We start from the raw sequence: 16,370 nt of genomic DNA on the forward strand, positions 1-16,370 counted from the left end.
CATAGTAGTAATTTTATTTACTCTATGAGCACCACATATATTTGCATATGTTAATAAATTTTAAACTGTGGATGCCAAGTCATTTCAGAGGTGACCTGATTCAATTTTCACTGAGTTTTTAGCATTTTATTTTGAAAACTAGTCTGCACTGGCCTTTTATCTAATATTTTAAGACGGAAATTATAAACAATGGCTGCTACAATCGCAACAATTCCATTTAGAAAGTAAATGTTTACATTTTGGATATGAAAATGCGAAATTTGATGTTTATAAATACATCTGAGGCTAACATGTATTCTTCCTCTCAGGCCAAATGAAGCAAACAGCATAATTTAAGAATAAGAGACAACTAATAGCTGAAACACACCTGAACTCAAGGTCATTTTTGTCTTCATTATTTGTAAACATTTATGATATATGTTTGCAAAAAAGATATACAAGTGCAACATCCGAATTGTGTTGGCGCATGAAGAACAACGTTGGAGCAGAATGGAGAACAATGAGCTCTATAATGCATCAAAAGTTGCAAACCATCTCTCCCTTCCCGAGCTTCTTGAGTGAACATGTCAAACCATGGAACCACAGGGAAAAAAAGTAACTCCAAAACTGAGCAAGGGTGTATAACAGTCATGTGCTGTCAGGAATTCAAAGGGTGTATGGTACAGTAAATAATAATGAAACCGCAAGCAAACATGTTGGACACGGTATGTATTCTATCCAGTGTCTTTTTAACCAATTTATGAATTCCATCTTATCGTTGTCCCCTCCTGGTGTTTCTTTTCCAGAGACACACAGAAACGAGTGCAGCATTCCAGAATGCTGGCAAAAGCACACTGGTCAAACGCCAGTGAAACATATCCATTTCATTTCTTGGTTCAATCGACAGCTCTCGCTCAGGTGCTAATCATCGTCCTCATCTGAGTCCATCACCATCCTCCTGTTGAACTAAAGAAAAACAAGGTATTTAGATAAATGACAATCTAGTCACTAACATTAATCTATGAGCTATTAGTGGAACATACTTTGACTGTTGTCGTTTTCTCTGTTTGCTTTCTGACTTTTTCTAGGATCTCGACCAAGCCTGAATCTGATATCTTGCAGAAGGGGTTGGGTGGGGGGTGGGCAACATTGTGATTATAGAAAATTTTACCAAATCGACCCATTTTGTAAAAAGATTAACATTTCAAGCATGAGATCATTTGCTTACCTTTCCTGCTAGGGATCCACACTGGGCCATTTGAATGAGATAATTCTCAACCAAAACTGCCTTCTCTGGCTTCACCAAAGCAAGACTGTTCACTGTAGAAAGAGCAATATAAACAATTCAATGTATGGTCATTAAGTCGCTTTAAGTGTTCTAATGTTTTTTTGTTGTTTTTTTTTTAAGAATGTATCATCTAACTTTTCAGATACTCCATATCTATTAGCTCCATAGCTATTGCAGGGCACCAAACACACACACCATGGCCATTCATATGGAATTGGTGCAGGTTTGTGGAATCAGACAACAGCAAAAACAGTCCTGGCAATCTTTAAAAGCTATTGTGAGCAAAGGAAGTAACATGAGCCACATATTTTAAGGGTTTCAAACTGAACCACTAATATTGTTCTGTGTTTGACATGCGTGAAAAAACAAATGACAAAATTAACTGAATCATTTGCCATTGACAATAATAGGCGTCCAATTATGCAGCTATTTTTTAACCTTGTGTTGTGAATATTAATACTGTAATCCGTTTTATTTCAAAGTGCCTTTCATGACACTCATGAATTATTTTATACACATTACAAATCCAATGAATCAGTTTATCACTAGTAGACGTCCAATCCATTTAAATAGGGAGGGACAGCAGCGAATAAACGAACGTTCAGCTGTCCCACTTCAAATGGACTGGACTTACAGTATATCGCCTTCAAAAGCAGCCAAAGAGTAACTAACGTAACATTGGCATGCACTTGGAGTGCTACATACTGTTTGAAGTTTTCATTCATTCATTCATTTTCCATGCAGCTTTTCCTCACGAGGGTCGCGGATGTTTGAAGTATTTTCATGCTCTATTCATATCTGTTACAATCAAATTTCTCTTTTAAGGGTTAAAGGGAGTGACTTCTAAGGCAGTTGTTAATGAACATTTAGCTAAGGTGTCCATCTTTTAATTGATGCCGCAGCGAATAATTTGAAGGGATAATATTAAATGTTAGAAATACTTACACCTGGCTCGAGCCGACTGGTCTAGAATTTGGGACAATATGGAATTCCTCATATCTGCCTCTCTGTGGGGGGGGGGGGGGGGGGGACAGTCTATTAGTTAACCATTCAAACAATAATTGCATTTGCAAATGTCAAAATTAAAAGAATGTCATTATTTCAGAAAGATTTATTTTCTATTAACAAAAATTAACATTTGAACTCTACCAAGGATGAGTATATTTGGGGAGAGAAAAAAAACTTTAGCAAACTATAAAATTTGAGAATTACAGGAATAACACACTTGTATGTATTTATTACTTAAAGCTTTTAATATGGGGCATTCATCCTTTCCAGTTGTGTATTATATGGACAGAATATAAATCTAGAGTATTGCACCTTTGTTTGGCCTCCTCCACTTGCTGATTCTTTGAGGAATCCTGAAGCAACATAGGAAATAGTTACTATTTTTAGATTCAGATTACAATGCAGAAATGCAGTCAAACGTTGTCTTGGAAATTTCAATAAAGTACTGTACTGTATTGAGCTCTAAAATGTGACACATTGTTTAATTTACAGGCTCTGGATATATATACAGTGGTACCTCTACATACGATCGCTTCGACACCCAATCTTTTCGACATCCGACGCAAAATTTGACCCGTCATTTGTTTCTACATCCGACGACATGCTTGAAATACGAAGATTTATGACAGCGCCGCAGTTATTTTGGTTTCCCGCAAGACGGGACGCAAGGCGGATTTTCTTGTGAGAGAACTCAACATGGGTTCCAACAATGTTAGTGCAGGTGATGAATAAAGGTAAAATATGAGGCTTACCATTGAAATGAAGATGGAAATTATAGTAAAATATGAGCGTGGGGTGCGCATCTGTGAACAGGCTTAACATTACGCCCATAGACGATCTATGATCTCAGCAGTCCTCCTCCATTCGTCAGTCTTTATAAGTTAAGGTGACAATTATTATTTTTAATGTAACATTGCCAAAGAAATCGCCAGCTTCCTTAGGTCTTTGATCATTTATTTCAGAACTTGTACAACACAACATGCCTACTGTCTTTCGCAACTGAACATGTAAAGTGAAAGTAAAACGTCCTCCCTCACTCTGACACGTCAACCACGCGGTGCATGCAGGTACACCACGCAGAAATACATCTGCCCCATTAGAACCCGTTTCGTTACATTATACAGGTATTTTTATTTTTACAATTATTATCATTCTGATTTTTATTCATAATTAATTTGTTTTGCTCTGTGTAATTGCTATTTGCAATAGTAACAGAATTATTCATTAAGGATTTAGTGTTGGTTTTCATTTTTTTTTTTTTTTTATGTATTCGTACAGGAAAATCCTGCTCGACATATGACCATTTCGACTTACAGACAAGGTCCTGGAAATAATTAACTTTGTATGTAGAGTTACCACTGTACAACTCTTTATAGACCCCACTCACATGACGTCACAACCACGCCTCCGTGCCATATTGTCCGTCAGCTCGTCGTGTTTACGCATTACCACTACGTAAATTCCTCCTATTATGGCGTGTTTTTCTGCTCGTTAACATTAATAATCAAAATGGTGAAGGCGTGTGTGGCGGTTGGTTGCAGTAACAGAGAAGATAGACGGAGAGACTTGAAGTTTTACCGTATTCCGAGAGACCCGGAGAGGAGAGCGAGATGGACTGCTGCAATTCGACGAAAAAAACTGGGCACCAAACCATCACCACAGACTATGTAGTAGTCATTTTATACCTGGTAAGATGCATTTAATTTAGAGTTTTGGGCTGACAACCACAATTAAGATCATTGCGAGGCTAATCACCGACAACATACAGTTTCAATTTCAAGATGTTTATTTCTTCAGCCATCATTATTTTTTGAATAATATTTAGCTGGTACCAAGTGAAAGAAGCTGGCCTCGTCTACGGGTCATCAGTTAAACAGGGGTGTCCAAACTTTTTGAAAAAGGGGGCCAGATTTGATGTGGTAAAAATGTGGGGGGCTACCTTGGCTGATTTACGTAGAACAATATATTTAAACAATTTTTAGCAAGCCCTTCTGTGTGTCACATTTGCTTTATTATTATTTTTTTAAATTCATAATTTCAACAATCTCGCCTTTGTGGCGTTCTCTTTCGACACCCGGGCTCTTGCGAAATACTGCTGCTGTGAAATTAAACTAGCTTCAAGTTGCCATAATTTCTTGCTGCGTAGCTTCCCTCTAATGTCGTACATGTCAGCGTGTCTTGTTTGGTAATATCGCGTCACATCGAACTCTTTGAAAACAGCGACTGTCTCTTTGCAAATGAGGCAGACACAGTTGTTGCGTATTGTATTGAAGAAATAGTCCAATATCCACCTATCCTTGAAGCGACGGCCATCGCAGTCAACTTTTTTTTTTATTGATTGTCGCCATTTTAGAAAATTGAAAGTAAAGGGTCACTCGGGGTAATGTGGCTTAGAGTGCTGCTCTTACAGTTTTTCAAAGTTTCGTGAGAATAGGCTGAGTTTCTGTGGACAAGATAGTTGTAGATATCAGGGTAGCAGATGTCAGGCAGAGACGGCGAAGACAGCGGGTCGAAAAATATCGATTTAGGCATCAAATACGGATCTGGCGAATGGATAGACTGAAGCTTTTCCACATACCGCCTTTTATGCAACGCATCCAATGAGTTTACAGCGTCTGAAAGCACTGGGGCTTCCATGAATTGCACTATAAACTGAACGACAAATTGAAACCATTGAGAATACGGATAAACAGAGACGGACAATATGGCGGCTGGATACAGCGACACGTCATTCTGTGACGTCGGTGAGTAGGGTCTATAGGGCACTCATTTAACTCCATTGTCTATCACTGACAGCGGAAGACGTCCAATCCATTTTGACTGGGAGGGACTGACTGTGATCTTTCGCTACCAGCCTCTTCCAGTCAAAATGGATTGGACGTCTCTCTGGCCACGTCAAGGGCATTGAAAGATGAGCATTTACAGCAAGTCCCCCTAGTTCAAATAAATTGGATGTCTATTGTGTCTGTTGTTGTAAATGTCAGACAATAAGTTAAATACAATGAGTTCTAAGATAAGAAATTAAACTGTTATAGGCGGCCATAACCAGAGTGTTTTTCTGTTTTCATTACTTTTGTTTAATTGTATTTAAAAAAAAAAAAAAAAACTTTTTATTGTAAATTCCAGAAAAAAGTTTCTGTAGGTTACAAAAATCAGGGTAGCTCTTCACTCTGGATACGATCCTTTATATTTTTATGCTACAAATGGGGTATGTTTAAGTTTAAAAAGTGATTTGGTTTTTGCGTCATATTGATACACAATAAATTTGATTGATAAAATGCACAAATTCACCGTATTTTACATTATGAGTAAATGAGGGATGAGGGTGTGCACTGTCACTGTCATGAAAGCAGCAAGTTAGATAGCACCTTTGTAAAGATTCATTAGTTTCTTGCTAAACCTTGGCATATTAAACTTCACGCACATTAGACTGTTACATTTTGCCAAAACATATCGGTAATGTGACTGTTTATTCACAAGTACAATCTCAACAACGGTTTTAGCCACACATGATAGTTAGCATCTCCTTTTTGGAGTGGCTGAGTGCTACCAAACACGCTTCCAATACTGTCGTTTGTCCTTACCCCGTGCTTTGCCCGGAGTTCAGCCATTCGTTGCTGTCTAATTGCCTGTAACTCGTCGTCTGCCATGGTTTGAGACAGTGTGGGCTCAAGTGATCAAAAATTGTACTTAATAAGGCTAAAATTGCATGGCAGCTAGGGCCCTTGCTAGCAGGGGACTGTATTCCAACTACACTTAGAAGCGACAGTGAGCAACCACAGGCAGGCTAAAGCTATCGAACGCAGAGCTACACTAACTCATCATTGTGTGGAACTCAGTCATTCATATGAATCACTAAAAGCTAAATCGAAGAGGTGATTAATCAGTCATTCATATGAACCACTAAAAACTCATTCGAAGAGGTGATTATGTTCAAAATCTTAACAAAGGAGTAAATTGTAAAACAGACACAACACAGCTAATTCAGCAGAACGTTTCTGGATTTGTTGTTGGTACTGTTCTTGCAAGTACAGAAACCAATTTATGCTGTATTCTTTTTTTTTTTTTTTTTTTTAGCAGCAGGGAACATAAAGAACTACATGTATTAAAACAAATCTCGGCCGTCAACCCAGTAGAGGGTGGTTATGCCCCATCATCAAGGGGTAAACTGTCAAAAACATGATGATGATGTGGAAGGATGAACTACATCGAGGTAAAAAGCACATGATTGTGGAGATCTAATTACCCTAATTTTCGCACTATGAGGCGCACCTGACTAAGCCGCAGCCCACCAAATTTGGCACGAAAAAGGCATTTGTTCATAGATAAGCCGCACTGGACTATAAGCCACAGCTGTCCTCACTGTATCATGGGATATTTAAACCAAAAGATATTAACCGGTACAACCTTATTTGACAACGGCATCATACGACCGACTGTCATAAGACCAAATGAACCATCATTAAACTTTGAACCAATTACTGCAAAGCATTATTGCTTCAAGAAGCTTCATTTGGCCATCACTGCTCTCTTGGGGGAGACAGTAAACCTCTGATGCCACCTGCTGTTGCATGCATTGCAGCGCTACAGATGTAAATAACAATCGAAAATCATGTTCTGTGCTAAATAGTTCCTCAGTTACTGTTCTAATTGTTTCATCAATTGCTAGTTATGGTATTTGCTAACACTTTATTTGACAGTGGTGCCATAAGACTGTCATTACACAATCATAATTATGACATGTCTCTGTCCTGAGCATTCATGAATGCTTATAACAGATGTCATTAAGTGTTATTCGGCAAATGATCTCACTTTTGAATGGATGCAAAAGATCCAAGATGGACAAAAATTGAGTTAGTGACATAATTTGCCAAATGACACTTAATGACATAAGCATTCAGTAACGTCCATGATAGTGTCATGTCATAATTTTGATGATCTTATGACAGTCTTATGACACCGCTGTCAAATAAAGTGTTACCTAAAAAAAATCAACAAATAAGCCGCACTGGACTATAAGCCACAGGTATCAAAATGAAGGAAAAAAGTAGCGGCTTATAGTCCGAAAATTACGGGTAGCTGTAATATTTTAGGAAAATTATTTTTACAGTATTATTATTATTATTTGCCAAAAGTGCAATATTTAGGTACAGTATCTTGATATCAAATGAACAAAATAATGTTGTTGCACTTGAGACCAGTCTCAGTCTTGAGACCAAATTTTAAAGGTCTTGGACTCTTCACTTTCTCAGCTCCCAAAAATTTTGGTCTTGTCTCATTCTCGGATTGGGCTAGTGTGAGAATTTACTTTTGAAGGAATCCGACCTTCTGGCCAGACCGCCTGAATCACGCCAGCCGAACCTGCGCTGGCGCAGCTCCAACGGCCGGGCCGGCGAGATCCCGACAATCCGGCCAGAAGGGCAAACTCCGCACGTTCACCTTAGTCTTAACCCTTTGTACTAACTCCATTTTGAAAGGTTTAAAGAAGGCTCACAGAGAACAAGTTGACAATTTATTCGGCCTGACAGTGATCAAACAGAAAGGCGAAACAGACTCAGGCAAGGAGGCAAACTCGTTTCAAGGTCACCATATCAGAAGTCAACAAAAGGTTCCTGAGAAAAAATGACAACGCTTAGTTAAACATTCAGTCTTCTGAAGGCTCTCGCGGAGCAGGCCGTGGGCAGGAAGAAGGTTGTGTTTGGGATTGTTGTCTATTTGTGGACTGGACAGGAGGATTTGGGAGTTGCTGGTGTCCGGGCAACGAGGGTTGTGGATTTTGCCACCTAAGTGTCAAAGAGGCTCTTGGAGACTTGTCAGTTGAGTTATCAGTTGGATATCGAGCGTTCTCCGGTGCACCTTGCATTGGGACAGAGCGTCCCGCCATTTGTTCTGGACTGCCCGGGAGAACTGATTGCGAGAGTTGTTGTGTCAGTCTTGCTCATGACGCACACGTTGGGCGTCCGTGATAAGAAGGCGTTGTGTGACTTTTATGCAATATATTCTGCTTGTTTTCCTTAAACTATGGTATAAGTGCTATTTATTTTATATTTGATTTACGATACTATTCCCTGATTAATTATATTATGTGTGTTAGAGTAATGTAGTTAAATAAACAGTTAGACGGTGCCTATGAGAAATGGTACTTTACTTTCAGGACCAGCACTGATCTGCTATTCTTTGACTCATTAAGTGTGATAAGGAGGAGAAACACCAGGTAGAATAACAATTACCTTCAATTCTTGTGTTTCTAATCTTCCATCATGTGTGTAAATGACTGCAATGTTAAAAAAGTAAATTATTATTATTATTTTTTTTATTGTCTTGGTTGTTTTTTTTCACGGTCTCTGCTTTTCCTGGCTTTACTTTCGTTATGCAGTCGAAGAAAGCGGCATAACAGTGAATATCTTGCATCTTTAACAATCACACTTTGAAACATGCATTTAGTGGGTTGGAAATATGAATAGAAATATGACTACAAAGTAGTGTACTGAAATAAAATTACTTATAACAGTCATAATACTGGTTCTGATAACCTATTTTGATAGAAAGCATACAAACAATTGTCATCATTTTTGTTTTTTGAGTAGAATGGCTGTTGATCATTTGACCCCTAACTCCCTCTGTATGTGCTATATGAGAAACGACTCAGGAGCAGAGGTATATGGTACTTTTGCTCTGGGTTGCTTATAGTGAAGACAACCTGAAACAAAACACAATTCAACAAATGTGTTAAACAGATGATATTTGTTTTCAATAGTCCACTGCAGCAGAAATGTGGCAACTACAATAAGTGAAGACAATTTTCTGTTATCACTAAAAATTGTCAGAATGTTTAAGAAAAGAAAGAAATAGTTGGAAGCAAGTCTCACCTCTGCATATGGGTAAAAGGACACCTCCCCAGTACTTTCCCAGTATTGAGCAGTTTCAAATCGCAATTTGTACACACCACTCAGAAACTCCTGTTGTGTGATAAGTGCAGGGAACCGTCCATCAGCATTCGTGTGCCTGTTGATACAATATTTAAAAAATAATGTAGTTTACACATGTTTAAGATAATGCTTTTACTTTTCTATGGACATGAACGTGGAAACATGACCAGTCCAAATATCTTTTTCTTTCTGGACAGCTTTAGATTTTGAATTTGAGGTTTACCACTTTAAATGTAAAGTCCAGCCCACCTGCAACTCTGGAGAAGACTAGACAATTAACGTATAGGCGGATATTTTACCCAGAGTTAATCAACAGCCATGTCTCAGATGCGGGATCCAGTCGATGTAGGCTGAGGCCTATATTGGCTGCAGGGATACCCTTGGCAGTGTTCAGCACGTGTGTGGTCAGAGGACTCGTCATTGCTCTGATCCACATAACAATCAACTTATTGGATGGTTAGCTAGACAGACATATGATAGTTTCAGGCTTTTTTTTAAAAAAGAAAAAAATATATATAGAGAATGTGACACATTACATTTTAAATTAAGTCATGACTTTGAAAAGAGGGTTAAAAATTAAACACAATGCCTACCTTATTTTCAGGCCAAGTATGGCTCATAAGTTGCTGCAGCCTGCTTGTACTCATGTGTACTGATAAAAATGATCCCAAATTCTTTTCTGTCAGTAGCAAACTGGTTGTGCAAGAACTAAGCTCCTCCTCATATTTGCTTGGAGCGCTTTGTACTTTGATGGAATCTATCAAAGTGGGCGGTCCTGTAATTTATGTGCAAAGATGAGCACAATGACGTTAACCTATATTTACACTATTCCATGTCTCTGTATAGTATTTACATTTATGTGTAATGAAAGTTAAAGCTTTTCTTTTCTAAACATGACAAAATTTAACTAAAACCCTCCCCTTTTTTCTGCCCCCACTTGTCAAAACAGCATTGCATCCTAATTAAGATTTCTTTTGTAGAATGACAAGACACAGAGTGCTTTTTTTGCCTGACATGGAAGAAAATTGATTAACTAGTCTCTTTTAATTTTATATTCCAAGAATGCAATTTTATTCAGAATGCTGTATTTAGAATAGTGGGAGCACATACAACGTATTCTTAAAGAAGGAAACATCCTTAGTTTATCTTTAAAGATTCAATAGCGGTGATAATTAACCATATTACTTCTGGAATGGTTGGCTTGTGTAATCGTTTGAAGATGTGCTGCCATTTGGTAATTTAATGTGCAGTGGTTATGCTCTATTTAACATGAAATCACGCTTTTCAAAATAAAACAATTCATTCTCAGTCTTTGCTTTTGTTATTCATCCACAGTAATGTCCAAAACTGTACTGGGAGTCGTCCAGTGTACACCCCTTCCAGTTTACAAGTCAACCACAAAAGTAAAAGTAAGGAATATTTCCCTGTTCTTACCGTTTTCATATCATTATTTTATAATCATGGCAGTCAAATATTTTTCATTCAAATGTTTTCAGGATTCCGGATCTCCCTACTGCATTATTTTCCTCAGTTAGTGATCGACTAAACCGAGGACCTGATGTAATATTTAAAAGTATTCTATCCTCTTCGAGTAGGTCAATAGATTTTTCACAGAGGATGAATGTCTTTAAATGTTATTTTCTGTCAACCGACATGCAAGTTGGGAACTTATTTTTTTCGAAATATATTTACAGTAATTACTCTATGTATCATGTTACAGAGTGCTCTTTTAAAATCTAATTACAAAAAAAAAATATTTTTTTCCTCCTTACATTTCCATTTATTTCAATTGGGAAAGAGGAGCTATGAGCGCCTGTGTAGAACAGTGTTGTTTTTGGCAGCAATTTTAATTTTTGTCTTGATCTTAGTCTTTTGGACGATAATACTTATTAATCTTAGTCATATTTTAGTCATTTCAAAATGTGTTTGTCTTCGTCCAGTTTTTGTTAATGCAAAGTTAGACTAATTTCGTCTAGTTTTAGTCGACATTTACTCAATTTGAAAGTTTCACTCCAAAAATAGATAAATAAAAAAAAGTTTCTATCTTTTATGTTACACATTCAGCTGGAAAACAGTACATTACTTTCAATTAATTATTGATTGATTAATTTATTTCGAGCAGTAATAACAAAAACAGCAAGAATAGGGAAAAACAAACAACAATAGTACCAATAATGTTGATTTTAACAAAAATTAATAACAAATACATACAGTACATACGTAGCCCGAAAAGGAGTGGGAAGAAGCCGAGCTTTTTTCTATATTTATATTATATATATACACATATATATATATACACACACACGCACGCACGCACACACACGTACACGCACCCACACCCACACCCACCCACACACATACACACGTATATATGTATGTATATATATATATATATATTTATATATATATATATATCATGTTTTTTTGCTCCCGATCCGATCCCGATCGTTTTAGTTTGAGTATCTGCCGATCCCGATATTTCCCGATCCGATTGCTTTTTTTTTTGCTCCCGATTCAATTCCAATCATTCCCGATAATTTTCCCCGATCATATACATTTTGGCAATGCATTAAGAAAAAAATGAATAAAACAAATATATACATTCAACATACAGTACATAAGTACTGTATTTGTTTATTATGACAATAAATCCTCAAGATGGCATTTACATTATTAACATTCTTTCTGTGAGAGGGATCCAAGGATAGAAAGACTTGTAATTCTTAAGGGATAAATGTGATTTTGTATATTGTGACTAAATATTGCCATCTAGTGTATTTGTTGAGCTTTCAGTAAATGATACTGCAGCCATTCAACCCAAATGCATGATGGGAAGTGCAACCATGACTGTGCGTAGGGGCACCAATTGATATATCTTCTCTGCGTTGGGTAAGAACATAGGGTGTTAAGAAAATGATCAACTACCACCTTTCTTCCCCACATTGCCTCCCACGTTAATTTTAAATTGCTGAGAGAGGGAATGTAAGACTTTAGCCAAATAAAAAAAGGCTCCAAAGGCTGTCAAAATTCTCTCTATTCATTATATGCTGCGTTTAGCTCTGTATATTGGTAAAACGGCGCCTATATAGCTTGTAAGCGACAATGCGTGAGTGGGTCGTGCAGCGCATGCGTTAATTAATGTGATTAATTAAGAAAAAAATGATTACCGCCGTTAACGCAATATATTTGATAGCCCTACTTTAAGCCAAAACTACTCTGGATGAGTGTAAGACATTTTGTCTGTCACATTATATACAATTAGAAAACGATTAAAAAAAAAAAAAAAAAAAATATATATATATATATATATATATATATATATATATATATATATAAAAAGGATGTCCGATATTTTTATGCCGATTCCGATACTTTGAAAATGACGTGATCGGACCCGATCGCCGATCGATCGGGACATCTTTAATATATACTAGGGTTGGGAATCTCTGGCATGAAGCCGATTTGATATGTATCTAGATACACAGGTTACGATTCAATTAAAAAACGATACATTTTTAAGGCCGAGAAATTCGATACAGTTTAAGAACAATATAGTTCGATACAGAGTGAAAACGATACGATAGTAAACATTTGTTGCGTGTGTTCGTACAGTATTTTAAACATATAAAAAAAGACCACATTTCTAATAGCAAAATTAAACAACAAAATTTCATACAAATGTTATGTTTTATTTTTTATGAAAAAAAAAAAAAGGCTTACTATATGACCGTCATTTTGTTGGATGGGATTGATGATAAAATAAAACTCCAGTGACAGACAACAATAAAGTGCAGTAATTCAATTACTGTATTTCCTGGTGTTTTGAACAAAAGCGGTAAGTAATTTAAGTGCAAACTTTCAACGTAAACATCTTAAAACAAAAGATATTAATAATATGCAGCAGCTCTAGAAAAAAATAATTAAACCTGCTAGTGTTATCATAAATAAATAATAAATTATGCTTTACCACTGTTATAATTGGGGGAATAAAAACATGGCATTTTAGACAGACAGGTCAATAATCATTACTTTAACCTTATACACAGCAAAGTCATTCACGTATGCCTGTGCTTCTACATTTTTTATTCCTCATCACTGTCCATATCTTTTGTGAAGGGCAGATTTTTCTTGTGGAAGATCAACTAATGCACAAGTTCATGTTTAAGTAGACTGTGTTTCGTGGAAACAAACTCTCCACAGGGTCGCGCTGCCCTTTCCACCATTGTTGTGGGTTATTTTTCAGGGTTAAAAACTCACGATCTCTGTACCGCTCCACACTTCACACAAGCTCTGTCCCATGCGAACAGATCTGGCTCCCTTCTTCACTTCAAAGTCCTACTTTTGTTTTCCTGGGTGCGTTGAAAATCAATCGCTGCACGTCGCTGGCTCAAACTGTCCATTGTTTTAGCATGTTGCTTCATTGCCACTACTAGCTTCGTTTTGGGCTGTAAAGAAAACGCTACGGAGCGTGCGTTACAGTGGTTTTGTTAGCTCTCACGTTGTTATGACACGCCCATGACGATCGGGTAATGACGGCGACTAGTTGCGGTTCTGCCGAAATGCATGGGAAGTTGAGGCATCCACGACTGTGAGTGGAGCTTGTCCATATTAAATGCGTTTGGTCTCAAGCTAAGTGCGCTGTGTGATGAATGACACAAGCGCAGCATGTGAAGTAAAAGCTAAATTATTATCATATTAAGCAATGCATTGAACTAGGCATTAGAAGCTGATTCTTGTGCTCGCGACAGCCGAATTCTATCTCTACTATCGGTTAATTGAATATTTAATGGCTAATTTCTGTCGAATGTCAAGTTTACTATCGATACAGCTGTATCTCTTCACTGTAAAACCGGATATGTGGTCGTATCGGTTTATCGTTCTCAAGCTTAATATATACCCTATTATACCCGGAAAAAAAATAAAATAGCCTAACGCTAACGCGAACGTGAATGTTATACTAATGCTATGAGTTACATTTGGTGTGTGAGGATCACTCAGCACAGACCTTTAAAGGCTAAAGCAACATTCCATATTCTTTCTCGCCAAGATAAGAAGACAAATCCGACCGTCTCAAGACAAGCAATGGGGAGACCGGAGAGGACACTAGTGAGACAGTTGGGGGGCGCAGCATGTCACATGAGTGACACAACCAGACACTGCTACGATGTAGGCTAACTACAGATAAAATCTGTCATTGTGAACATGTGACGGAAACTATGGTGCATTTTTGTCTCGTTTTAGTTTCGTCAGACGAAAACTGGCATTCGTGTCGTTATGTGTTAGTCGCCAAAGACACGTTTTTAGCTCGTTATCGTCTCATCATTGTCGTGAAAAAATTCTCCGTCGACGAAATATTTTCATTATAGTCATCGATGACGATAACAACACTGGTGTAGAACAAATTAAACTCACATTTCAGGGCACCAATGTAATTCATTCCATCACTTTTTTGATTTGATGAATTAAAAACACTCTCCCAGGATCCGTGTAGTCAATATGAAAATACCTTTACTAGTGACAATGAGTATTTTCCACTTGGCTTAAGAATGGGAACAAAACATGTAACACCGTATGATTCATAATAACATCATTGATTTTTATCCAGATTTTTTTGTACAAAATAAAGCAAAAGTGAAGTTACACATCTGAACACTTACAGTTAAGTTTACAATAATGCACAATATTACACATTGACCTGGTTCACAACACTTTGACACAGCTCTGTGCCAAAGTCATGGTGGAAGAGAGTTTTAGCATTTGTCTAATTCTTTAAAAGTACCAAAATGACTCCAAAATGGCATACTAACACATATAGCATAAGATAATTTCCCTCTTCATTAAGTAGATGCCTGGCGATTCTCTATAACGTACTCATACGGTAAGCTCTGACACCGTGAATGTATGGAGCGTGAGTTGAGTGACAAAGTAGCTTCTATGCAAACAGTACATTCATACTGCAATCTGAAAATACTAAGGTTTACAGTATGTGAGGTGTACACATTGTTTTAACAGCATGTGCTTATTCAGTTATTGTCATTCTGTTTAATGGACAATTAGAGTCTAAACTAAGGACCATTTTAAACAATTTTTCCCATCTGTGCTCAAGTAACATCCACGAGACAGCAGAAACATTCTTGTCCTTTTAGCAATACATACATAAATGACCATGTCCGATCTCCTCTGACATTTTTACAACCCCTGTCAGTAGAAGGCTTAAATGATTGTGAAAAACAGAAATGAGTACCAGACTTCATTATGTTCGCACCCATGGATTCCAATTCTTCATTTGGATTAACACCGCAATACTGTATTTGGATTATTGCTGGAGCCATTGTGTTCATGCAAATACACTGGTACAGCACAATAGGAATGCATACAGACGCAGAATTCTGTCTCCAGCTGTCCTTCTCAACAACTCTGGAAATAATGAAGATTGAACGCCTTCCTGTCCAGTCCATCCTAAAACATTTTCTTTCTTTTTTTTTTTTTTTTTTTGCATGTATGAGTACTTTGTTTTTATTTTCTTTCAAGTGTTTTTTCAATATAATTCAGATACAGCTGCAGCTACCAGTCAAATATTGTTTGATATGTGCACTCCCGGTGGAGTTTAGAGTAAAGATATTGGCTTGATCGTTTGAAGTTCTCTTCCACAGCGTTTGTCACTTCATCCTTGTCTTCTCTGCCGTCTCACTTAGGCCTCATATTTCCTCTTCAAGGTCTGAGCTGTGATTGTTCATCTGTCACATAAAACAAAGACAGGCTTAATGAAATCACAGGCTCAGAATGACTCAGTATTTCTCTGCAAATTGATTCCACAGTGGTCCCAAGACTAAACTTTTACAAGTTTTCCTGATTTCTTTTACCCATCAAATAAAGAATTAGACAAGCTTCCATCCATTCATTTATTTTCTATAATGACCGTCCTATTCAGACGCGTGGGGTGCTGGACGTTGGGCAAAATGTGTGACTGGTCACTAGGAAGTCAATAGGCAAATAATGAGACATTCAAGCAATGACATTCACACTGAGAGAATGAAATCCATTGCTTTTAGGTAAAAACATCAGTCTTTATCTTAGTAAGCCTCAAAATCTGAATACCAGGAACAAAGAATGGGCAGCATAGTATAACTTGATATACAGTAATTTAGTGAAGACACAAAATATCC

General features: G+C 37.3%; 3 protein-coding genes across 5 annotated transcripts in view; all 3 read right to left on the bottom strand.

Annotated features, from left to right (window-relative positions):
* Positions 1 to 120: 120 nt before the first annotated feature.
* Positions 121 to 6,099, bottom strand: pdcd5 (programmed cell death 5). Its single transcript, XM_057853302.1, has 6 exons — positions 5,860 to 6,099; positions 2,588 to 2,628; positions 2,213 to 2,274; positions 1,208 to 1,299; positions 1,023 to 1,094; positions 121 to 945 (listed from the first exon to the last, which is right to left on the bottom strand). The coding sequence occupies exons 1-6, from the start codon at positions 5,923 to 5,925 to the stop codon at positions 901 to 903; spliced, it is 378 nt and encodes a 125-aa protein (XP_057709285.1). The 5' UTR covers positions 5,926 to 6,099; the 3' UTR covers positions 121 to 900.
* Positions 6,100 to 7,786: 1,687 nt separating this feature from the next.
* On the bottom strand, positions 7,787 to 9,924 carry uraha (urate (5-hydroxyiso-) hydrolase a). 3 transcript variants are annotated; one of them, XM_057846608.1, is made up of 4 exons: positions 9,798 to 9,924; positions 9,504 to 9,665; positions 9,145 to 9,280; positions 7,787 to 8,975 (listed from the first exon to the last, which is right to left on the bottom strand). In XM_057846608.1, exons 2-4 carry the CDS (start codon positions 9,638 to 9,640, stop codon positions 8,886 to 8,888), a joined length of 363 nt encoding a protein of 120 aa, XP_057702591.1. In that variant the 5' UTR covers positions 9,641 to 9,665; positions 9,798 to 9,924; the 3' UTR covers positions 7,787 to 8,885. The 3 variants fall into 3 exon arrangements, with proteins under 3 accessions (XP_057702591.1, XP_057702602.1, XP_057702610.1); XM_057846619.1 differs by having other exon boundaries at positions 9,504 to 9,629; positions 9,798 to 9,865; XM_057846627.1 differs by having other exon boundaries at positions 9,504 to 9,629; positions 9,787 to 9,854.
* Positions 9,925 to 12,556: 2,632 nt separating this feature from the next.
* The window catches only part of si:dkey-234i14.2 (RNA-binding Raly-like protein), a 66,048-nt gene continuing 62,234 nt past the window's right edge, over positions 12,557 to 16,370 (bottom strand). The window contains exon 7 of the mRNA XM_057852232.1: positions 12,557 to 15,941. Within this exon, the coding sequence (XP_057708215.1) occupies positions 15,903 to 15,941 (39 nt within the window). The 3' untranslated portion in view covers positions 12,557 to 15,902. The remainder of the gene's footprint in view (positions 15,942 to 16,370) is intronic.

Source organism: Corythoichthys intestinalis, chromosome 1 (genome assembly GCF_030265065.1).
Source record: "Corythoichthys intestinalis isolate RoL2023-P3 chromosome 1, ASM3026506v1, whole genome shotgun sequence".
Lineage (NCBI taxonomy): Eukaryota > Metazoa > Chordata > Actinopteri > Syngnathiformes > Syngnathidae > Corythoichthys > Corythoichthys intestinalis.

Excerpts from the sequence above, each read along its gene's own strand:
- pdcd5 (XM_057853302.1), bottom strand. The coding sequence starts at position 5,925 with ATGGCAGACGACGAGTTACAGGCAATTAGACAGCAACGAATGGCTGAA. Across the intron at positions 2,275-2,587 it reads GTGGAGGAGGCCAAACAAAG|AGAGGCAGATATGAGGAATT; the intron begins GTGCAATACTCT and ends CCCCCCCCACAG. Across the intron at positions 946-1,022 it reads AGAAAACGACAACAGTCAAA|TTCAACAGGAGGATGGTGAT; the intron begins GTATGTTCCACT and ends GTTTTTCTTTAG.
- uraha (XM_057846627.1), bottom strand. The coding sequence starts at position 9,851 with ATGAGTACAAGCAGGCTGCAGCAACTTATGAGCCATACTTGGCCTGAA. Across the intron at positions 9,630-9,786 it reads GAAAATAAGGTAGGCATTGT|AGCAATGACGAGTCCTCTGA; the intron begins GTTTAATTTTTA and ends TATGTGGATCAG. Across the intron at positions 8,976-9,144 it reads CCTTTTACCCATATGCAGAG|GTTGTCTTCACTATAAGCAA; the intron begins GTGAGACTTGCT and ends GTTTTGTTTCAG.